The following is a 24724-nucleotide window of genomic DNA, read 5'->3' as shown; positions in this document are numbered from 1 at the left end:
TGGGGGGAGCGTCCCGGGGATCGGGGGATGTATGGAGCGCCCCGGGGATCGGGGGATGTACGGAGCGTCTCGGGGAATGGGGGGAGCGTCCCGGGGATCGGGGGATGTACGGAGCGTCCCGGGGATCGGGGAATGTACTGATAGTCCAGGGATTCGGGGCTCCCTTGCGCTCTCCCCTTCCCTCGCTCTCTCCTTCTCTCTCGCTCCCCGCCCCCTCGGCGCCCTCCCTCGGCGCCCCCTCTCGCTTCCTGGGGCTGACCCGCTCCCTATTGCTGCCTCAGTCTATGGTTTCTAAACTCATTGCCACTTTTCCTTTACACAGATCGAAGAAGATGAATGGGTCACTGGATCACCCCGACCAGCCGGACATCGACTCCATCAAGATGTTTGTGGGTCAGATCCCGCGGTCCTGGTCGGAGAAGGAACTGAAGGAGCTCTTTGAGCAGTACGGTGCCGTGTATGAAATCAATGTGCTCCGAGACAGAAGTCAGAACCCCCCTCAGAGTAAAGGTGAGCTGACCCAAATCTGTCAGTCTACCATTGCCGATCTTAGGGTGGACTCTTCGATAATTACAAGGTGCTGGTTCTGTGGCTACTACTCAAACACCGTGTTTGTGAGATCGCCAGAGGGCAGCAGTGGCTGTTGAGTGTAGACCACACGTTGCTGCGTGTTCTGGCGATGTGTTAAGGAATGGTGATAGAGAGCGGTCAGTTCCTGCAGCACCTCGTTGCCGGGGGGGGGCGGGTGCGGTTGTGACCCAATCCGAGGGGTAGGGGTTGGTTGGTACTTGAAGCTTCCCTCCTGGTAATGCGGGGCAGGGCCGAGTGGCGAATGGGACACTCACTTACTTTGCCACGGGTTGGGCTGTTCTTCAGTCTGCACAGCACCTGGAGGATTGGTCAGTCCCTCTCGCCCACAGCACGTGGGGAGGGCCACAAGGTACTGGGATTTGACAGGTGAGGCTGCATTCCTCCTGTTTACTGTGTGTGTTTCTTTCTAGGTTGTTGCTTTGTAACGTTTTATACCCGTAAAGCAGCGCTCGAAGCGCAAAACGCTCTTCACAATATGAAGATTCTCCCTGGGGTGAGTATGTGCGTGTTAGCTGTCACATTTTACCACCAGGTCAGGAGCAGGGGCCCATTCTGTGTCCGCCTATAGGGGTCCTAGCTTTTAAATGTTAAATGTGGGACTGTTTCAGGGCCTGTCACAGTATGCTGACACAGCTGCCTCACATCTGGCCTCGCCGCGACTTGTACAGGACTTGTGCTGACTCCAGGTCAGAGGCCATCAGGAGATGTAATACAAGTCAGGGATGAGGAGAGACCTGTACATCAATTACCCATGTTTTTCTGACTCCAGCCTACATTGTGGATTATTTTCACTCCCAGCAGAGTTTTTGTGATGTATTTTACATTTACTAAGTTGTGCTCTTGTGGCGTCACAGACAGGGAATTGAGACTAAGTGCAGTCTTCAGGTGAAGTGGAGTTAGCGGGCGCAGGAGAACTGGAGCAGGGGTGTAATTCAGTCCCTGTTTGGGACACTCAATTATTTTCCATTATAAATTCCTATGTCCATTTATAATGGACAGTGCCCATTTCATTGCACCCTCCACCCAGGTAGGTGCTGCAGCACCACCACTGCTTGGAGGTTGCAATTGCAGTCTGACACGATTATCTAAGTAACTGTGGACGAAGGATATTTATAATGGGAACAGAAGCCAATGCAGATCTATATTATATTACATCTGCAGCCTGCGATTCCTGCGCCATGTGGGAACTTCAGGACACTCCATGTGTCCCGGACGGAGGTCCACGTGTGCAGGAACTCAGGCTGAGCTGGAGAGGCAGTTGGACTCAGTGCAGGGTATACGGGAGGCCGAATGTTTCTAAGCTCGCTGGTTCCAGGAGGTGGGCACCCCACAGCCAGACAGAGGGGAGTGATTGGCCACCCGGAAGGGGAGGGAAGAGGCAGGAATCCGCCAGGAGTGCGGCACTGCCTCTCAAACCCATACTCAGCATTTAAAATGGGCGAGGGTGACTGGCCCTCGAAGGAGGGCAGTCCTGAGCCTGGTACTGCGGCATAAACCACTGCACAAGGGGGTGGGGGGGGGGTGGACAGCAAAGTGTAGGAACGCAGTAGTAATTTGGTCGTGGTATTGATTAATGAAATGTTTACAGCTGTGAGGAGGGATGATATAAGAACATAAGAAATAGGAGCAGGAGTCGGCCATTCGGCCCCTCGAGCCTGCTCCACCATTTAATAAGATCATGGCTGATCTGATCATGGACTCAGCTCCACTTCCCTGCCCGCTCCTCATAACCCTTTACTCTCATCGCTCAAAATTCTGTCCATCTCCACCTTAAATATATTCAATGTCCCAGCCTCCACAGCTCTCTGGGGCAGAGAGTTCTACAGATTTACAACAGAAGAAATTCCTCCTCATCTCAGTTTTAAATAGGCGGCCCCTTATTCTGAGACTATGCCCCCTAGTTTTAGTTTCCCCTATCAGTGGAAACATTCTCTCTGCATCCACCTTGTCGAGCCCCCTCATTATCTTATACATTTCGATAAGATCACCTCTCATTCTTCTGAATTCCAATGAGTAGAGGCCCAACCTACTCAGTCTTTCCTCATAAGTCAACCCCCTCATCTCCGGAATCAACCAAGTGGAGCTTCTCTGAACTGTCTCCAATGCAAGTATAGAGAGCGAAAGAGAGACTGTGGGGGAAAGAGTAAGAGGGACTGGGGGCTAGATAGATAGATAGAGAGAGAGAGACGGGGGGGGGGGGTGGAAGAGAGAGAGCGAGAGACTGGGGAGATGAGAGACTGGGGAGATAGATCCCTGTGCTGCTTACTGCAGTGGCTTAAAAAAATCGACCATCCACTGTCAGGGCCTCATTAATCATCTCTCTAAAAACCTGTCGGCAGCTGTCACTGAGGATTACACTCTGTTACGTATGCAACACCTTGTAACCAGTACACTGCCACCACCAGAGGGTGTATCTGTTGGAGTCCCAAGGGATCCCATGGGAGCACCGTATATAAGCAGGCCTCCCATGTTGTGCCAACACTGGAGTTAGAATAAAGAGACTAAGGTCACACTTAGTCACGTCTACAGTACTCAGTTACATTACTTTATTTGAGACATAACAACTGGTGATGAGTAATAGATAGCGAACCATCATGTGAAAATGCAGAGAACTGTTGGTATCCTGGAGAAATTCTCAGAAGGTGATGATTGGGAGGCCTTCGTGGAGCGACTCGACCAATACTTCGTGGCCAACGAGCTGGAAGGGGATGAGAACGCTGCCAAACGAAGGGCGATCCTCCTCACCGTCTGCGGGGCAACAACCTATGACCTCATGAAAAATCTTCTTGCTCTGGTGAAACCAACAACTAAATCGTATGAAGAACTATGTACGCTGGTCCGGGAGCACCTAAATCCGAAGGAGAGTGTTCTGATGGCAAGGTATCGATTTTACACATGTCAACGGTCTGAAGGCCAGGAAGTGGCGAGCTACATCGCCGAACTAAGGCACCTTGCAGGACATTGCGAATTCGATGGATTCTGGAGTAAATTCTAAGAGACTTTTTTGTGCTTGGCATTGGCCATGAGGTTATCCTCCGCAAAGTATTGACTGTTGAAACACCAAACCCGAGCAAAGCTATAACGATAGCCCAGGGATTTATGTCCACCAGCGATAACACCAAACAAATTTCGCAGTGCAAAGAGGTTTTGGCAAGTACTGAACACAAAGTAATGTCGTTTTCAGGCAGAAATGTACATGGCAGAATGTACATGCCTGCAGCTGCACGATCTCAGATGACTCAGAGTCTGTCATCAAGTGTGAATGTGAGGCAATTAACACCTTGTTGGCGCTGCGGAGGTGATCATCGAGCCCATCAATGCCGCTTCAAACACTGTGTGCAATGGCTGCGGAACAATGGAACACCTCCAGCGAATGTGCAGACGAGCTGCAAACCATTACGTTGCAGAGGAAGACCGATCCATGGCGGATCAAACTGAACTAGAGACTCAAACCGAGGAGGCAGAAGTGTACGGGGTACACACCTTCACCACGAAATGTCCCCCAATCATGTTAAAAGTTGAACTGAACGGAATTCCAGCATCCATGGAACTGGACACGGGTGCGAGTCAGTCTATCATGAGCAAAAAGGCCTTCGTCAGGCTGTGGTGCAACAAGGCACAAAGGCCCAAGCTGAGCCCCATTCATACCAAGCTGAGAACTTAGACCAAAGAGCTGATCCCTGTAATTGGCAACTCAGCTGTAAAAGTCTCCTATGATGGAGCGGTGCACAAATTCCCACTATGGATAGTACCAGGAGATGGCCCCACACTGTTCGGTAGAAGCTGGCTGGGAAAAATCTGCTGGACTGGGACAACATCTGAGTGTTTTCGTCCATCGACGACGCCTCATGTCCCCAGGTTCTGACAAGTTCCGTCGTTGTTTGAGCCAGGCATCGGAAATTTCTCGGGGGCAAAGGTACAGATCTACTTGGTTCCTGGTACGCGACCCAACACCACAAGGCACGTGCGGTGCCATACATGATGCGAGAGAAAGTGGAGATCGAGCTGGACAGGTTGCAACGAGAGGGCATCATCGCGCCGGTGGAGTTCAACGAGTGGGCCAGTCCGATTGTTCCGGTCCTCAAGGGCGATGGCACGGTCAGAATTTATGGGGACTATAAAGTAATGATTAATTGTTTTTCGCTGCAGGACCAGTACCCGCTACCCAAGGCAGACGACCTATTTGCGACCCTGGCAAGAGGAAAGACCAAGTTGGACCTGACCTCGGCCTACATGTCGCAGGAACTGGCGGAATCCTCGAAAGGCCTCACCTGCATCAACACGCACAAAGGTCTGTTCATCTACAATAGATGCCCGTTTGGGATTTGATCGGCCACGGCTATTTTTCAAAGGAACATGGACAGTCTGCTAAAGTTGGTTCCACGCACCGTGGTTTTCCAGGACGATATATTGATCACAGGTTGGGAGAACCTGGAAGAGGTTCCAAGTCAGCTAGATCATGTGGGACTCAGGTTGAAATGCTCGAAGTGTATTTTCCTGGCACCAGAGATCGAGTTCTTAGGGAGAAGAATCACGGCAGACGGCATCAGACCCACGGAGGCCATCAAGAACGCGCCGAGACCACAGAACGTGACTGAGCTGCGGTCGTTCCTGGGACGACTCAATTATTTTGGTAATTTCCTACCCGGGTTAAGCACCTTGCTAGAACCCCTACATGTGTTGCTACGCAAGGGAGATTACTGGGTATGGGGGAAATCACAAGAGACTGCTTTTGAGAAAGCCAGAAATCTGTTATGTTCCAACAAACTGCTTGTTCTATATGACCCACGTAAACGTTTAGTGCTAGCTTGTGATGCATCTTTGTACGGAGTTGGGTGTGTGTTACAACAAGCAAACGAATCGGGAACATTGCAACAGGTCGCTTATGCGTCCAAGACTTTGTCCAAGGCCGAAAAGGCCTTCAGCATGATTAAAAAAGAAGCTCTGGCATGTGTTTACAGGGTAAAAAAAAATGCACCATTATCTGTTTGGGCTTAAGTTCGAGTTAGAAACTGACCATTAGCCGCTCATATCGCTATTCACAGAGAACAAAGGTATTAATACCAATGCCTCTGCTCGCATCCAAAGATGGGCACTCACGCTGTCTGCATACAGCTATGTAATCCGCCACAGACCAGGCACAGAGAACTGCGGTGATGCTCTCAGTCGACTACCATTGCCCACCACCGGGGTGGAAATGGCACAGCCTGCAGACTTGCTCTTAGTGATGGATGCATTTGAAAATGAAAAGTCACCCCTTACGGCCCACCAGATTGGATCTGGACCAATCAGGATCCTTTACTGTCCTTGGTAAAAAAAACTGTGTCCTCCATGGGAGCTGGTCCAGCGTCCCAGCGGAGGTGCATGAAGAGATCAAGCTGCTGCAGTGGTGCAAAGACGAAATGTCCAAACAGGCAGAGATTGTCTTTTGTGGGGCAATCGCGTGGTTTTGCCCAAGAAAGGCAGGGAAACATTCATACGTGACCTACACGGTACCCACCCAGGCATAGTAATGATGAAAGCTATAGGCAGATCCCACATGTGGTGGCCCGACATCGACTCAGATTTGGAGTCTTGCGTGCACCAATGCAACACTTGCTCTCAACTGAGCAATGCACCCAGGGAGGCACCGCTAAGTTTGTGGTCATGGCCCTCCAAACCGTGGTCTAGGATCCACATTGACTTTGCTGGCCTGTGTTTTTGGTTGTTGTGGATGCTTATTCAAAATGGATTGAGTGTGTAATAATGTCTGTAAGCACGTCCACTGCCACCATTGAAAGCCTACGAGCCATGTTTGCCACGCACAGCCTGCCTGATGTCCTTGTCAGCGACAATGGGCCTTGCTTCACCAGTGCAGAATTCAAGGGATTCATGACCCGCAATGGGATCAAGCACATCACATCCAATGGCCAGACAGAACAGGCAGTCCAAACCATCAAGCAAAGTTTGAAACGCGTGTCGGAAGGCTCCCTGCAGACCCGCCTGTCCCGTGTCCTTCTCAGCTACCACACAAGACCCCACTCACTCACTGGGATTCCCCAACCGAGCTGCTCATGGAAAGGGCACGCAAAACAAGGCTGTCTCTCGTCCACCCTGATCTCCATGATCATGTCGAGGGCAGGTGGCAGCAACAAAGCATGTACCATGATCGCGCAAATTTGTCACGTGATATTGAAGTCAATGCCCTGTATTTGTACTCAACTATGGACATGGTCCCAAATGGCTTGCTGGCACTGTCATAGCCAAAGAAGGGAGTAGGGTGTTTGAGGTCAAACTTGCAAATGGACTAACTTGCAGAAAGCATTTGGACCAAACCATCTGCGATTCACAGACAGCCACGAGCAACCTGAAGAGGACACCACCAACTTCGACCCTCCGATACACACACAAGTGGCAACCGACATCACGGTTTACCATGAAGCTGAACTCACCATCCCCAGCAGCCCAGCAAAGGCCCAACCAACTCACCTGCACCTGTGTTTGTACTGAGACGATCGACAAGGGAGCGAAAGGCCCCAGATCGTCTCATTTTGTAAGTAAGTGTACTATTGACTTTGGGAGGGAGTGATGTTATGTATGCAACACCTTGTAACCTGCACACTACCACCAGCAGAGGGTGTATCTGTTGGAGTACCAAGGATTCCCTGCATCCCATGGGAGCACTGCATATAAGCAGGTCTCCCATGCTGTACCAACACTCTGGAGTCAGAATAAAGAGACTAAGGTCACACTTACTCACGTCTACAGTACTCAGTCACATTGCTTCATTTGAGACATAACATACTCAACTGGGACAGAGGGAGAGAAAGGCAGGGACAGAGGGAGGGAGAGAGAGAGACAGGGACAGAGGGAGGGAGAGAGAAAGAGAGAGAGAGAGAGACAGGGACAGAGGGAGGGAGAGAGACAGACAGAGGGTGGGAGAGAGAGAGACGGGGACAGAGGGAGGGAGGGAGAGAGAGAGAGAGAGACACAGGGACGGAGGAAGAGAGAGAGAGAGACCGGAGACAGAGGGAGGGGGAGAGACGGACAGAGGGAGGGAGAGAGAGAGAGACGGGGACAGAGGGAGGGAGAGAGAGACAGGGACGGAGGAAGAGAGAGAGAGAGAGACCGGGGACAGAGGGAGGGGGAGAGAGAGAGAGTGACAGAGGGAGGGGGGGAGAGAGAGAGAGAGAGAGAGAGAGCGAGAGAGACGGAGACGGAGGAAGAGAGAGAGAGAGAGAGACTGGGGACAGAGGGAGGGAGAGAGAGAGAGAGACGGGGACGGAGGAAGAGAGGGAGAGAGACTGGGGACAGAGGGAGGGAGAGAGAGAGAGACGGGGACAGAGGAAGAGAGAAAGAGCGAGAGAGAGATGGGGACAGAGGGAGGGAGAGAGAGAGAGAGATGGGGACAGAGGGAGGGAGAGAGAGAGATGGGGACAGAGGGAGGGAGAGAGAGAGACGGGGACAGAGGGAGGGAGAGAGAGAGACGGGGACAGAGAGAGAGAGAGCGAGAGAGACGGGGACAGGGGGAGGGAGAGAGAGAGAGAGAGAGACGGGGACGGGGAGAGAGAGAGAGACGGGGACAGGGGGAGAGAGAGGGAGAGAGAGAGAGGGACAGGGGGAGAGAGAGAGAGAGGGACGGGGAGAGAGAGAGAGACGGGGACAGAGGGAGAGAGAGAGACGGGGACAGAGGGAGAGAGAGAGAGAGACGGGGACAGAGGGAGAGGGAGAGAGAGAGAGAGACGGGGACAGAGGGAGAGAGAGAGAGAGACGGGGACAGAGGGAGAGAGAGAGAGAGAGACGGGGACAGAGGGAGAGAGAGAGAGAGAGACGGGGACAGAGGGAGAGAGAGAGAGAGAGACGGGGACAGAGGGAGAGAGAGAGAGAGAGACGGGGACAGAGGGAGAGAGGGAGAGAGAGAGAGACGGGGACAGAGGGAGAGAGAGAGAGACGGGGACAGAGGGAGAGAGAGAGAGACGGGGACAGAGGGAGAGAGAGAGAGACGGGGACAGAGGGAGAGAGAGAGAGAGAGACGGGGACAGAGGGAGAGAGAGAGAGAGACGGGGACAGAGGGAGAGAGAGACGGGGACAGAGGGAGAGAGAGAGAGACGGGGACAGAGGGAGAGAGAGAGAGACGGGGAGAGAGAGAGAGAGAGACGGGGACAGCGGGAGAGAGAGAGAGAGAGAGACGGGGAGAGTGGGAGAGACGGGAAGACGGGGAGAGAGAGAGAGACGGGGACAGAGGGAGAGTGAGAGAGCGAGCGGTGTTGTCCCTGGGTTATTGAGATGGTATTGTGAGAGGGGAAAGTTTGTACATCAGTCTGTGAGAGACAGAAGGAACGGGAGCAGAAAAAGAGCAAACCACTTGTTCAATACTGATGGCAGCTCATCGCCAGGGCTGGAGGAGAAAATCTCATCGTCACCTGGGCAAGTATCACCACTCTATTTCAGCTCCGTTTAGAGTTTATTTTATTACTTTTTTTTGTTGTATGACGAGACAGCTTCTATTAAAGCAGCAAGGAGACGAAGGTATTTAAAATTTTTTAATGAACTTTTCATGAAAAATGAGTGTTTAAAAACTCCCTTTCCCCGACCCCCCCCGTAATTCCAAATATGATTTTGGAAGGACAAGCAAAAATCAATTTTCCCCTCATCAAAACAAGTTTCAACCACATCTTCAAGTCCAAATGCTTTTAAAGAGACCCTGAATTGCTTAAAACATTTTAAAATTGAAATTTCTCAGTTTGATTTTGATTGAGTGACTGACGAGAGCAGCTTTACACAAACATGCAGCTTTGCTGGGGTAGGGGGAGGGCAGGAGGGCAGGGGGGGAGGGGGAGGGCAGAGGTGGGGTGGGCAGGGGAGGAGGGGGTGGGCAGGGGAGGATGGGGAGGGCAGAGGTGGGGTGGGCAGGGCAGGGGCGAAGGAGGTGGGCAGGGCAGGGAAAGAGGGGGAGGGCAAGGAAGTGTTTGTAGGAGTTGCATATTACTACTTATTGACTTTAAAAAAATACCATTAAGGCGTATAGGAAGAGAACCAAAAAAGGAGAAAAAACACAAACCATTTTGTCATTCTATCTATCATACCATCACAGAAATTTACAGCAGGGAAGGAGGCCATTTCGGCCCATCGTGTTCGCGCCGGCCGACCAAGAGCTCTCCAGCCTAATCCCACTTTCCAGCTCTTGGTCCGTAGCCCTGTAGGTTACGGCACTTCAAGTGCACATCCAGGTACTTTTTAAATGTGGTGAGGGTTTCTGCCTCTACCACCCTTTCAGGCAGTGAGTTCCAGACCCCCACCACCCTCTGGGTGAAGAAATTTCCCCTCAGATCCCCTCTAAACCCCCCCCATATCCCCTCTAAACCCCCCCCGCATATCGCCTCTAAACCCCCCCCCCATATCGCCTCTAAACCCCCTCCCCCATATCCCCTCTAAACCCCCCCCCCATATCCCCTCTAACCCCCCCCCATATCCCCTCTAACCCCCCCCCCCCCATATCCCCTCTAACCCTCCCCCCCCATATCCCCTCTAACCCCCCCCCACATATCCCCTCTAAACCTCCCCCCCCCATAGCGCCTCTAACCCCCCCCCCCCAAATTACTTTAAATCTACGCCCCCTGGTTGTTGACCCCTCTGCTAAGGGAAACAGGTCCTTCCTATCCACTCTATCCAGGCCCTGCATAATTTTATACACCTCAATCAGGTCTTCCCTCAGCCTCCTCTGTTTCAAAGAAAACCGACTCAGCCTATCCAATTTTTCCTCATAGCCAAAATTCTCCAGTCCAGACAACATTCTAGTAAATCTTCTCTGCACCCTTTCCAGTGCAATCACTGTAAGGTGGTGACCAGAACTGCACGCAGTACTCCAGCTGTGGCCTAACCAGTGTTTCATACAGTTCAAGCATAACCTCCTTGCTCTTGTATTCCATGCCTTGGTTAATAAAGGCAAGTATTCCGTATGCCTTCTTAACCACCTTATCTACCTGGCCTGCTACCTTCAGGGATCTGTGGACCTGCACTCCAAGGTCCCTTTGTTTCTCTACACTTCTCAGTGTCCTACCATTTAATGTGTATTCCTTGCCTTGTTAGCTCTCCCCAAATACATTACCTCACACTTCTCTGGATTGAATTCCATTTGCCACTGTTCTGCCCACCTGACCAGTACATTGATATCTTCCTGCAGTCCGCAGCTTTCTTCTTCATTATCAACCACACAGTCCGAACAAGTCCCAGGAATAATGACCCTGAAATTGTGGGCAATTGCCTCCAACCTGAAACATTTCTACGAAATTAGCTGTTGGTCCGGGAGGAGCATGGGATTCCGGTGGGGAGGCCTTTTCTTCCCACGCTGTGAAGCGCGCTCCCGTCCTCCAACATCCCACACAGAAGGTGCAGTCACGTGGCTGCTCAACCAATCAGGTACAATATTCCACAGCTTTCTCATTAATAGCAATAACTCCGTATCTACCTGTTCTCATTGCTATTCGAGAAAAAAAACAAAGACACTAAGCATGTAATAAAATAAACACATCTCACATAGTTAAAATTAATTGAAATTAAAGTTAATAAATATGAGAATTTTTTTTCCGAGCTTTTAAAGTTTTTTAAATTATGGTTAAAAATAAATGTAACGTAATGTGCAGGGTTTTTAAAAGTAATGTGTTTTTTAAATGTAATTATGTTTTTGTGTATTTTAAAACTCTTATGCCTGTAACAGTAGGCTATGTGCCTGCTTTTATCAGGTGCAAGAGTTTTGAGGACATTTGCCGGGCAAGATATGGGTAGATCCCGCAATCCTGCCCTTGCAAATGTCCTGGCTCCCAATCTATCTACGATCTGTCACACTCCAGCTTGACGGATTAGAAAAGCTGGTTTTCAGCACATGCGCATTGTGCGCTGAAAACGGACTTTTCCGATGCCTTCCCGGGTCCGTACACGCCCCGTACGGGCCAGGACATCAGAATTTCAGGGCCAATGTAAATATAGATTTCCTCAAACATTTAGTGGAATGTTCATAGAAACAAGAGTTATCTAATGATATATCGAAATTGCAAGAAGCTACTTTAGAAAAAATCACTATTTGTTAAGACACAGAAAATACTACGATTAAACTGATAATAGAACGATTACAGCAGGGAAGGAGGCCATTCGGCCTGTCAAGCCCATGCCGGCTCTCTGCAAGAGCACCTCAGCCAGTCCCAGTCCCACTCCCCCGTCCTTTCCCCGGAGCCCTGCTAATATTTTTCCTTCAGGTACTTACCCAACTCCCTTTTGAAAGCCACGATTGAGTCTGTCTCCACCACCCTCTCAGGCAGCGCATTCCAGATCCTCACCACTCGCTGCCTACAAAAAAAGATTCCCCTCATGTCGCCTTTAGTTCTTCTGCCAATCACCTTAAATCTGTGACCCCTGGTTCTTGACCCTTCCACCAATGGGAACAGTTTCTCTCTCTATTCTGTCCAGACCCCCCCCAAGATTTTGAACACCTCGATCAAATCTCCTCTCAACCTTCTCTGCTCTAAGGAGAACAACCCCAGCTTCTCCAGTCTATCCACGTCACTGAAGTCCCTCATCCCTGGAACCATTCTCGTAAATCTTTTCACATCCTTTCTAAATTGGATACAATAGTCCAGTTGAGGCTGAACCAGTGTTTTATACAGGTTCATCATAACTTCCTTGCAGTACTCTATGCCTCTATTTCTGAAGCCCAGGATCTCGTAAGCTTTTTTAAACCCTTTCTCAACCTGCCCTGCCACCTTCAATGATTTGTGCACATATACCCCCAGGTCTCTCTGTTCCTGCACCCCTTTTAGGATTGTACCCTTTCGTTTATATTTCCTCTCCTCATTCTTCCTACTAAAATGTATCACTTCGCACTGTTCTGCGTTAAATTTTATCTGCCCCGTGTTCGCCCATTCCACCAGCCTGTCTGTGTCCTCCTGAAGTCTATCACTACCCTCCTCACTGTTCGCTATACTTCCAAGTTTTGTGTCATCACATTTTGAAATTGTGCCCTGTACACCCAAGTCATTAATATATATCACGGAAAGCAGTGGTCCCAGTACTGACCCCTGGGGAACACCACTGTATACCTTCCTCCAGTCTGAGAAACAATCGTTCTCCATACTCTCTGTTTCCTGTCACTGAGCCAATCCTGTATCCATGCTGCCACTGTCCCTTTTATTCCATGGGCTTCAACTTTGCTGCCAGTCTGTTATGTGGCACTTTAGCAAACGCCTTTTGGAAATCAACCCTCTCTGTTACCTCATCAAAGAAACTCAATCACTGTTAAACATGATTTGCCTTTAACAAATCCGTGCTGGCTTTCCTTAATTAATCCACACTTGTTAATTTTGTCCCTGATTATTGTTTCAAAAGCTTCCCCAATACTGAGGCCTGTAATTGCTGGGTTTATCCTTGCACCCTATTTTGAACAACGGTGTAACATTTGCAATTCTCCCGTCCTCTGACACCAGCCCCGTGTCCTTGGAGGATTGGAAGATTATGGCCAGTACCTCCGCAATTTCAATCTTTACTTCCCTCAGCGTCCTAGGATGCATCCCATCCGGTCCTGGTGACTTACCTACTTTAATTATAGTCAGTCTGTCCTGTACCTACTCCTCATCAATTTTTATCCCATCCAGTATCTCCTCTACCTCCTCTTTCACTATTACTTTGGCAACATCTTCTCCCTTGGCAAAGACAGGTGCAAAGTTCTCGTTTAGTACCTCAGCCATACCATCCGTCTCTATGCGTAGCTCTCCATTTTGGTCCCTAAACGGCCCCACCTCTCACTACCCGTTTACTATTTATATGCCTATAGAAGACTTTTAGATTCCCTTTTATGTTGGCTGCCAATCTATTCTCATACTCTTTGCCCCTCTGAACTTTCTGTAGTCAGCCTGGTTCTCATTTGTATTCTCAACCTGACATCTGTCATACACTCGCTTTTTCTGCTTCATCTTACTCTTTATCTCTTTCGTCATCCAGGGAGCTCTGACTTTAGTTGCCCTGCCTTTTGTCCTCGTGCGATGTACCTCGACTGTTCCCCAATCATCTCTTTAAAGGCAGCCCATTGCTCCACTACAGTTTTGCCTGACAATCTTTGACGCCAGTTTACCCGGGCCAGATCCATTCTCAACCCATTGAAATTGGCCTTCCTCTAATTAAGTATTTTTACCATAGATTGCTCCCTGTCCTTGTCCACAGCTAATCTAAACTTTATGATACTATGATCACTGTTCCCTAAATATTCCCCGACTGACACTTGCTCCACTTGCCCACCTCGTTCCCCAGAACCAGATCCAGCAATGCCTCCTTCCTTGCTGGGCTGGAAACGTACTGATCAAGAAAGTTCTCCTGAACACATAGAAACATATAAAAAACATAGAAAATAGGTGCAGGAATAGGCCATTCGGCCCTTCGAGCCTGCACCACTATTCAATATGATCATGCAACTTCAGTACCCCATTCCTGCTCTTTAGCTATACCCCTGATCCTTTTAGCTGTAAGGGCCACATCTAACTCCTTTTTGAATATATCCAACAAACTGGCCTCAACAACTTTCTGTGGCACAGAATTCCATCGGTTCACAATTCTCTGGGTGAAAAAGTTTCGCCTCATCTCCGTCCGAGATGGCTTAACTCTTATCCTTCGACTGTGACCCTTGGTTCTGGACTTCCCCAACATCGGGAACATTCTTCCTGCATCTAACCTGTCCAGTCCCGTCAGAATTTTATATGTTTCTATGAGATCCCCTCTCATTCTTCTAAATTCCAGTGAATATAAGCCCAGTCAATCCAGTCTTTCTTCATATGTCAGTCCTGCCATCCCCGGAATCAGTCTGGTGAACCCTCGCTGCACACCCTCAATAGCAAGAATGACCTTCAGATTAGGAGCCCAAAACTGCACACAATACTCAAGGTTTGGTCTCACTAAGGCCCTGTACAACTGCAGCAAAACCTCCCTGCTCCTATACTCAAATCCTCTCGCTATGAAGGCCAACATGCCATTTGTTTTCTTCCTGCTTGCTGTACCTGCATGCCCACTTTCAATGACTGATGTACCATGACACCCAGGTCTTGTTGCACCTCCCCTTTTCCTAATCTGTCACCATTCAGATAATAGTCTGTCTCTCTGTTTTTACCACCAAAGTGGATAACCTCACATTTATCCACATTATACTGCACCTGCCATGCATTTGCCCACTCACCTAACGTGTCCAAGTCACCCTGCAACTTCTTAGCATCCTCCTCACAGCTCACACCGCCACCCAGCTTAGTGTCATCTGCAAACTTGGAGATATTACATTCAATTCCTTCATCTAAATCATTGTAAATAGCTGGGGTCCTTGCACTGAACCTTGTGGTACTGCACTAATCACTGCCTGCCATTCTGAAAAGGACCCGTTTATCCCGACTCTCTGCTTCCTGTCTGCCAACCAGTTTTCTATCCATGTCAATACATTACCCCAATACCATATGCCTTAATTTTGCACATTAATCTCTTGTGTGGGACCTTGTCAAAAGCCTTTTGAAAGTCCAAATATACCACATCCACTGGTTCTCCCTTGTCCACTCTACTAGTGACATCCTCAAAAATTCTAGAGATTTGTCAAGCACTATTTCCCTTTCATAAATCCATGCTGACTTGGACCGATCCTGTCACTGCTTTCCAAATGCGCTGCTATTACATCTTTAATAATTGATTCCAGCATTTTCCCTATTACCGATGTCAGGCTAACCGGTCTATAATTACCCGTTTTCTCTCTCCCTCCTTTTTTAAAAAGTGGGGTTACGTTAGCTACCCTCCAATCCATAGGAACTGATCCAGAGTGGTTCGACTATTGAGAAATGATCACCAATGCATCCACTATTTCTAGGGCCACTTCCTTAAGTATTCTGGGATGCAGACTATCAGGCCCTGGGGATTTATCGGCCTTCAATCCCATCAATTTCCCTAACACCATTTCCTGACAAGGAGTTCCCTCAGTTCCTCCTTCTCGCTCGACTCTCGGTCCCCTCGTATTTATGGGAGGTTATTTGTGTCTTCCTTCCTTCCTTCAGAAATTCTTCCCCCTCTCTGCCCTTTACACTATTACGATCCCAGTCTATATTAGGATAGTTGAAGCCCCCCATTATCACTACTCTTATAGTTCTTGCACCTCTCTGTAACTTCCCTGCAAATTTGTTCCTCTATTTCCTTCCCATTAGTTGGCGGCTTATAGCATACACCTAGTATTGTAATGGCACCTCTATTATTTCTTAACTCTAGCCATAAAGATTCCATCCATCACCCCTCCAGGACCCTCCCTCTCCAGCACTGTAACATTCTCCTTAACCAATGCTGCCACACCTCCTCCTGTCTTTCCTTCCCTATCTTTCCTGAACACCTTATATCCAGGAATATTTAGTATCAATCCTGCCTTTTTTTGAGCCAGGTCTCCACTACTGCCGTAACATCATATTTCCATGTGTCTATTTGTTCCTGCAGCTCACCGACTTTATTTACCACATTTCGTGCGTTTACACACACATACTGTAAAAACCCTCTTGTATTCTCTCTTAGTCTGACCCACCTAATACAATTCCATTTCTTACTCTAGTGCTATCTGCCTCTCCCAACCCTTTGTGCACCTTGTTTCTCCATTCTAATGCTGCATCCTGGTGCCCATTCTCCAGCCGAATTAGTTTAAACTCTCTCCAACAGCACTATCCAACCCCCCCCCCCCCCCGCCCCCCAGTAAGGACAGTGTCCTGGCTCTGTTGAGGTGTAGTGACGGCAGCTGCTGCTCAAGCTCCGAAATCTGGAGCCCGAGGTCGTCCAGCCGATGACACTTCCTGCACATGTTGTTGACCAGGACAAGGGAAGCATCCTGGACTTCCCACATAGCACAGGATGTGCATTCCATGGGTCCGAGATGCCCTGCCATGCCTCTACTTAATACATTTTTAAGTAATTTAACAGAAATAAACTTAAGACGTAAAAAAACAAGCACCAACTACTCACTAGTCATTCGCCTCACGCCCCGACACTCGCACTCCCTCTGGGTTCTAAGGCCTACCGACAACCGCTCCTCTCGCTCTCCCGCCGGCCCAGTCTTGTGTGTGTTAACTTAGAGACCTTCAGTTCTGTGGCTCCACTTCTACTTTCAGTTGCCTTCCTCCTCTGCACTGATTCCTGTGCTCACTAAACTCCTCACTCTGCGATGTACAATTTAGATTTGGTATAAATGTTTGAAATAGATTAAAAATTGGGTACAATGAAGTCTGTTTGCTGCTATTTAATTGCAAGATACCTAAAATAATTCAACACTTTTCATGATAAGAGCAGAGATTAATATTAAACATTGAAGCGAAATTCGTAAATTAACATCTTTATGTCAACGTATTAGTAAACATTCCAAGTCCGTCTGATTGGTTCTCCTGTCCAGGAAGAAGAATGAATGCTTATTTTTGTTAAATCATAGCTTTTGCTGCTTTTTGTTTTTAATTGGGTGATACAAGTTGTGTGTATTTTTGTGCACTTGTGAATAAGTGCTGCATTTCTGACATGTTACTGGGGGGGTGGGGCTCATGAAGACAAGCTTATTAATGGAAGTGATTGACGTTGAAAATACGGATACCCGTTTTTGTTCAATTCTTTTTAATACTGTGAACTAAAGAGCTACAGCACGCTACATTTGTTGGTTGTCTGGTTGTATTATGATGATCATTTGTGCGGACCTACAGCACATCAGCACCACAGGAAAGTCGCTCCTGCTGCTTGTGCAGCCATTGCTATAGTGACACGAGGGATGGGCTGATATGTTGAAAACTTTAAAATGAATACTAGGTATGTCTCTCTCAGCTCACCTTTGATTTTTGGATTATTTGTTAATGCATAACCGTGTAACTGAGTGTCATTTCTGAAGTGTTAATGCATTATTATGTAGTTCTTTTATATCCCAGTCATTTCTGATGAGTAATTAAAAAAAATGAATTTTTTACATGACAACTAAAAGCTTTTAATTAATTCTACTGTAAACAAACTTGCAGAATGGGCATGTAAATAACACATTAATATCAATTGAGATGAGTGTGAGGAGGTGCATTTTGGTCGGAGCAATGAGGAGGCTACTTACCCGGGAAATAAGTCTAAATGGAGTAGAGGTGCAAAAGGATCAAGGGGTACAGATTCACAAATCTTTAAAGGAGCAATGCAGGCCATAAAAGTGCAAATAAAGCACTGGGGTTCATTTCTAGATGAGTAGAATTAAAAAGCAGAGAAGTTATGTCAAACCTTGTTGGGAAACCTTAGTGGGAAAATTATTGGCGAAAATTCTGAAGGACAGGATAAATCTTCACTTAGACAGACACGGATTAATCAAGGTCAGTCAGCATGGATTTGTTAAGGGAAGGTCGTGTCTGACCAAATTGATTTGAGTTTTTTGAGGAGGTAACCAGGAGGGTCGATGAGTGCGTATGATACTGAATGGTGGAGCAGGCTTGAGGGGCCAAATGGCCGACTCCTCCTATTTCTTATGTTATTATCTTGATAAAGCATATGGGATGCTCGGCTTTATAAATTGAGGCACAGAGTACATAAGCCAAGAAGTTATGCTAAACCGTTACAAAACCCTAGTTCGGCCCCAGCTGGATATTGTGTCCAATTCTGGGCACCACACAGTAGGGACGTGAAGGCCTTCGAGAGGGTACAGAGGAGATTTACCGGAATGGTTCCAGGAATGAGGGACTTCAGCTACGTGGATAGATTGGAGAAGCCGGGGTTGTTCTAGAGCAGAAAAGGTTAAGAGAGAATTGGCTCAAGGTGTTTAAAATCTTGGAAGGGTTTAGATACAGAAACTGTTTCCAGTGGCTGAAGGGTTGATTGAAAGAGGCACAAATTTAAGGTGATTGGCAAAAGAACTAGAGGCGAACCGAGGAAAATCTTTTTAGGCAGCAAGTGATGAGGATTTGAAATGACAGTGGCTACAGACTCAATCGTGGTCTTCAAAGGGTCATTGGATAAATACTTGAAGAAGAAAAAGTGTCAGAGATATGGAGAAAGAGCGGGGCATTGGGACTGAGCCAGCACAAACTGCATGGGCCCAATACTGTCCTCCTGTGCTGTGCTGTCCCTTTGCTCCTACTTCTCCTGACTTTGAAGGAATGTGTGTACTTTTCCCCAAACCATTTAATATTTTATGCCTTTTGATTCCTTCCCCCATTCAGCCCAATCTCTAGTTTGCTCTTCCCTACCCCTTCATTGTACATCATTTTCATTACCCTTGGGATCAGTCTTGTTCCTGGCTGTCCCTGTTCACCCATTTGCTTACCCTTCCCTGCTCTGGTTACCAGGAACCATGTATCCCCAACCCCCCCTTGGCCCAAACGATTCTGGACAGGCTCAGTGTGGAGTCCCTGTACCACACGCTAACTTCTATCCAGGACTTACCTGGGCCCAACCTGTCCCACCCAGTCCCTCTCACCCTGGGGGGGGGTCTCACCCAGTCCCTGTCACCCTGGGGGGGGGGGGGTCCCACCCAATCCCTGTCACCCTGGGGGGGGGGGGGGGTCCCACCCAATCCCTGTCACCCTGGGGGGGGGGGTCCCACCCAATCCCTAGGGGGGGGGGAGTCCCACCCAATCCCTGTCACCCTGGGGAGGGGTCCCACCCAATCCCTGTCACCCTGAGGGCGGGGGTCCCACCCAATCCCTGTCACCCTGGTGGGGGGGGGGGCCCACCCAATCCCTGTCACCCTGCGGGGGGGATTCCACCCAATCCCTGTCACCCTGGGGGGGTCCCACCCAATCCCTGTCACCCTCGGGGGGGGGGGGGGGGGGTACCACCCAATCCCTGTCACCCTGAGGGGGTCCTACCCAGTCCCCCTCACCCTGGGGGGGGGGTCCCACCCAGTCCCCCTCACCCTGGGGGGGGGGGGGTCCCACCCAGTCCCCCTCACCCTGTGGGGGGGGGGGGTCCCACCCAGTCCCCCTCACCCTGGGGGGGGGGGGTCCCACCCAGTTCCCCTCACCCTGCGGGTCCCTCTCAGTCCCTGGCCACCTCCCACTCACAGTCCCTCTGTGCATGTCCTGGTCAGGTTAATTGGGGCAATAATTGGAAGTGGATTTGGTTCACCCTCGGAGGTCCCTCCCAGGCCCTACCCTTTGCCCACGCCCAGTCCCTACCCTTGGCCCACACCCAGTCCTCTGTCTCCTTCATGCACAGAGCTGGAGGTGTTGAGTGCTCCAGCTGGAGGGTCAAGGCCCACAGCCAAGCTTTAGGCCATTGCAGTGTGAGAGCTAAAGGAGTGACTGGTGTACAGAACAGGCAAAAGAGGCAGTGTGTGAAGCACAGAGATCAGGAGACTAGCGAGAGGGAGGAGGGGTGCACCAGATGTGCAGAAAGAATGGGAGATATAAAGAGAAAGTGATGAGCAGGAGATGGAGGGAAGAGAAGAGGGGTAGATGGAAGCATTATTCAGTGGTTAACAAGCAGAGTCATTGAGGGAGAAAAATTAGTTTTGTCCATGAGCAATGACACTTCCCGCCCCCCCCCCCCCCCCCCCCCGCCCAGTGCACGGACAGGCGGGGAACATTATCTGTAACAGGGATGTACCGTGTGAGGTACTGGGCAACAATGAACCACCAGGAGCAGCTTCCTGTCATCACGGTGTGGAGATTAACCCTTGCCTGTCCTCTTTCTCCAGATGCACCATCCTATACAGATGAAACCAGCTGACAGTGAGAAGAACAATGGTGAGTCAGTCCATGCGCATCAGAAAACAGGAGCGCATTGCCTCGTGGCGAGTACGGGGATAACCACGCGTTTCAAGGCTCGGTCTGCCAGCGACACTGGGCCCGGGTCTGCCAGCGACACTGGGCCCGGGTCTGCCAGCGACACTGGGCCCGGGTCTGCCAGCGACACTGGGTGAGCAGTTTGTGTGTGTTTACATGTCTACTGAAGTGTCCATTGCTGAAATAATTCCCTTGTTTGATTGCAGCTGTGGAAGACAGAAAGCTGTTTGTGGGGATGATTTCAAAAAAGTGCAATGAGAATGATGTCCGTGTCATGTTTTCACCATTCGGACAGATCGAAGAATGTCGAATATTACGGGGCCCAGATGGGCTAAGTCGAGGTGAGTGGATGTTAATGTTACCGGGGTCGAGAAATAGGGGGAGAAGGTGGGGGATGTGGGGAGAGGGTGGGTTGGGTTGGGGGATGTGGGGAGAGGGTGGGTTGGGTTGGGGGATGTGGGGAGATGGGGGGTTGGGAGATGTGGGGAGAGGGTGGGTTGGGGGATGTGGGGAGAGGGTGGGTTGGGGGATGTGGGGAGAGGGTGGGTTGGGGCATGTGGGGAGAGGGTGGGTTGGGGGATGTGGGGAGAGGATGGGTTGGGGGGTTGGGGGATGTGGGGAGAGGGGTTGGGGGTTGTGGGATGTGGGGAGATGGGGGGTTGGGGGATGTGGGGAGAGGGTGGTTTGGGGCATGTGGGGAGAGGGTGGGTTGGGGGATGTGGGGAGAGGGTGGTTTGGGGGATGTGGGGAGAGGGTGGGTTGGGGGATGTGGGGAGAGGGTGGGTTGGGGGATGTGGGGAGAGGGTGGGTTGGGGGATGTGGGAAGAGGGTGGTTTGGGGGATGTGGGGAGAGGGTGGTTTGGGGGATGTGAGGAGAGGGTGGTTTGGGGGATGTGGGGAGATGGGGGGTTGGGGGATGTGGGGAGAGGGTGGTTTGGGGCATGTGGGGAGAGGGTGGGTTAGGGGATGTGGGGAGAGGGTGGTTTGGGGGATGTGAGGAGAGGGTGGTTTGGGGGATGTGGGGAGAGGGTGGGTTGGGGCATGTGGGGAGAGGGTGGGTTGGGGGATGTGGGGAGAGGATGGGTTGGGGGATGGGGGGGTTGGGGGATGTGGGGAGAGGGGTTGGGGGTTGTGGGATGTGGGGAGATGAGGGGTTGGGGCATGTGGGGAGAGGGTGGGTTGGGGGATGTGGGGAGAGGGTGGTTTGGGGGATGTGGGGAGAGGGTGGTTTGGGGGATGTGGGGAGAGGGTGGGTTGGGGGATGTGGGGAGAGGGTGGGTTGGGGGATGTGGGGAGAGGGTGGTTTGGGGGATGTGGGGAGAGGGTGGTTTGGGGGATGTGAGGAGAGGGTGGTTTGGGGGATGTGGGGAGATGGGGGGTTGGGGGATGTGGGGAGAGGGTGGTTTGGGGCATGTGGGGAGAGGGAGGGTTGGGGGATGTGGGGAGAGGGTGGTTTGGGGGATGTGGGGAGAGGGTGGTTTGGGGGATGTGAGGAGAGGGTGGTTTGGGGGATGTGGGGAGAGGGTGGGTTGGGGGATGTGGGGAGAGGGTGGGTTTTGGGGATGTGGGGAGAGGGTGGGTTTTGGGGATGTGGGGAGATGGGGGGTTGGGGGATGTGGGGAGAGGGTGGGTTGGGGGATTTGGGGAGAGGGTTGTTACTGTAATTTGGGACTCCTGAGATAGATGACCCAAAGTGCCATGAGATAAATTACACCATAATCTGTTTCTGATTTTGAATGAGAAAGAAATATTGGTCAGGAAGCCACTCTCACTCTCTGTCTTAACTCTCATCCTGTCTGACTCTCGTTCACTTTAATCTCTCTGCTCGCATGCAATTGCTCTCCTCGATCGCTCCCACGTTGCTCTTCCTCATTCTCTGAATGAGAGAGTAAGGAAATAGAAATGGGGAAGCAGAGAAGGAAATAGTTGCAGAAAGAGGGGCGAAAACCGGATGGGCAGAGTGTGTGTGAGTATGCGAGAGGCTGAGTCAGTGTACGGACCCAGAGCCTGGGGTGGGGGGGGGGGGGGCGGCAGTGCCTCATCATTCATCTCACACCCTGGCTGACTGTGTTATTTTGTTCAAATTCGCCACACATTTCGATTCCCCCAAGACCCAACCCAAAAACTGACTATATTGGCATATCCAACTGTATCTCCTCTTGTGTGTGGGTCTGTCGCTCTCTCCCCTACCCCCCCCCCGCCCTCACTGACTGAGCTCCCCCCACCCCCCCCCCCGTGTCCCGGGCTCTCTCTCTCTCTCCCCCCCCCCCCCTCCGCCTGCCCGCCCGTGTCCCAGGCTCTCTGTGCCCCCCGGGCTCGCTCGCTTCCCCCCCCCCCCCCGTGTCCCGGGCTCTCTCTCTCTCTCCCCCCCCCCCCCCCCCCTCCGCCTGCCCGCCCGTGTCCCAGGCTCTCTGTGCCCCCCGGGCTCGCTCGCTTCCCCCCCCCCCCGTGTCCCGGGCTCTCTCTCTCTCGCTCCCCCCCTGTTCCCTGCCGTGTCCCGGGCTGCGTCCGGCGCTGGTTCTTGTTGCGCTCTCACTCGCTTGCCTTGCACCTCCCGTGATGTGTAATGCGAAGCTACCTTGCTCTGTTGGACCCTCTCCCTGAAGATGTGTTGTCTCTCTGCAGGTTGTGCATTTATTACATTTGCGACACGATCGATGGCACAGAATGCAATCAAGACCATGCACCAGTCACAGACGATGGAGGTGGGTCCTCTGCAACAATTTTACCACACGCGGTCAGGCCGTTTGGCCCATTGTGCCGATTCTGAAAGAGCTGTCCCAGTAGTCCCATTCCCCACAGCTCTGCATGTTCTGCACTTCAAGTATTTATCCAATTGGCTTTTGAAAGTTATTATCGAATCTGCTTCCACCGCCCCTCCAGGCAGCACATTCCCGATCACAATAACTCACTGCGTGAAAGACAAGATCTCCTCATCACCCTTATTTACTCTCTAAAAACTCATGATCATTTTCAACACCTCGATCAAATCTGTTAACCTTCTCTGTTCGAAGATCAACCCCAGCTTCTCCAGTCTCTCCACATAACATAATCCCTCAGCCCTGGAACCAGTCTGGTCAATCTCCTCTGCACCCTCTCCAAGGCCGTGACATCCTTCCTGTTAAGCTCATAATTAAGTAATGTAACTGAGTACTGTAGACAGTGAGTAAGTCTGACCGTAGCTCCTTTATTCAAACTCGAGTGTTGGTACAGCGTGGGTGGCCGGCTTACATACAGTGCTCCCAAGGGATGCTGGGATCCCAGCAGATATGCCCTCTGGTGGCGGTGTGATGCAGGTTACCTAGGGTTACATACATGACACTTGCGAAAATGCGGTGCCCAGAATTGGACACAACACTCCAGCTGGGGCCTAACCAGTGTTTATAAAGGTTTAGGATAACGTCCTGGCTTTTATGCTCTCTGCCTCTCGTAATAAAACCCAGGGTCCCAAACATTATTTAACAGCCTGATCAACTTGTTCTGTCACCTTCAAACATTTGTGCACCCCCCCCCGGCCCCGGTCTCTGTTCCTGCACTGTAAACTGTACCCTTTATTTATATTGTCTCTCCTCATTCTTCCTACCAAAAGTTATCACTTCACACCTCTCTGTGTTAAGTCCCGCCAGCCACGTGTCTGCCCGTTCCACCAGTCTGTCTGTCCTCCTGAAGTCTGTTACCTCATTGTTTCCTATATTTACGCGCTGGCCCAGATCCGCCGGCGTGCTTCACCTCGCACCGCACGCTCTCCTAACTCTGCTTTCCCATCAAGGGTTGTTCTTCCCCAATCGTTGTGAAGTTTGCCGACACACAGAAGGACAAGGAGCAGAAACGAATCGCTCAGCAGCTACAACAGCAGATGCAGCAGCTCAATGCAGCCACCATGTGGGGCAACCTGGCTGGGCTCAATACACTCGGACCCCAATATCTGGCAGTGAGTATCGGCGAGGGCAAGGCCACATGTACTGGTGGGCACTTTCTCATTTTCATGTTGAGAATGAGACAAGTGGCTCCACAGTTTTAGTCTTTGAACTGGTGTCGAGGCAGGACTATTTCCTGGTTCTGCTCCATGTGTATGTCTCTTCATTTCACTCGCTGTGTGTGTCTCTCTCTCCCCTCACTGTGTGTCTCTCCCCCTCACTGTCTCTCTCTCTCCCCCTCACTGTCTCTCTCTCTCCCCCTCACTGTGTCTCTCTCTCTCCCCCTCACTGCCCTCACTGTCTCTCTCTCCCCCTCACTGTCTCTCTCTCCCCCTCACTGTCTCTCTCTCCCCCTCACTGTCTCTCTCTCCCCCCTCACTGTCTCTCTCTCCCCCCTCACTGTCTCTCTCTCCCCCCTCACTGTCTCTCTCTCCCCCTCACTGTCTCTCTCTCCCCCTC

General features: G+C 50.6%; 1 protein-coding gene across 1 annotated transcript; it reads left to right on the top strand.

The window, feature by feature from the left end:
• Positions 1-326: 326 nt before the first annotated feature.
• LOC139245158 (CUGBP Elav-like family member 1) lies at positions 327-24279 on the top strand (the record flags this gene model as incomplete). The annotated part of the gene is made up of 6 exons (XM_070871107.1): positions 327-510; positions 1002-1084; positions 20261-20309; positions 20555-20689; positions 22974-23053; positions 24118-24279. Coding segments are annotated over exons 1-6 (687 nt in total), but the record flags the coding sequence as incomplete, so codon positions are not given.
• Positions 24280-24724: the final 445 nt, after the last annotated feature.

This window comes from Pristiophorus japonicus, unplaced genomic scaffold (genome assembly GCF_044704955.1).
Source record: "Pristiophorus japonicus isolate sPriJap1 unplaced genomic scaffold, sPriJap1.hap1 HAP1_SCAFFOLD_2115, whole genome shotgun sequence".
NCBI lineage: Eukaryota > Metazoa > Chordata > Chondrichthyes > Pristiophoridae > Pristiophorus > Pristiophorus japonicus.
Note: the sequence above shows the minus strand (reverse complement) of the source record. Positions and strands in the feature narration are given on the sequence as shown.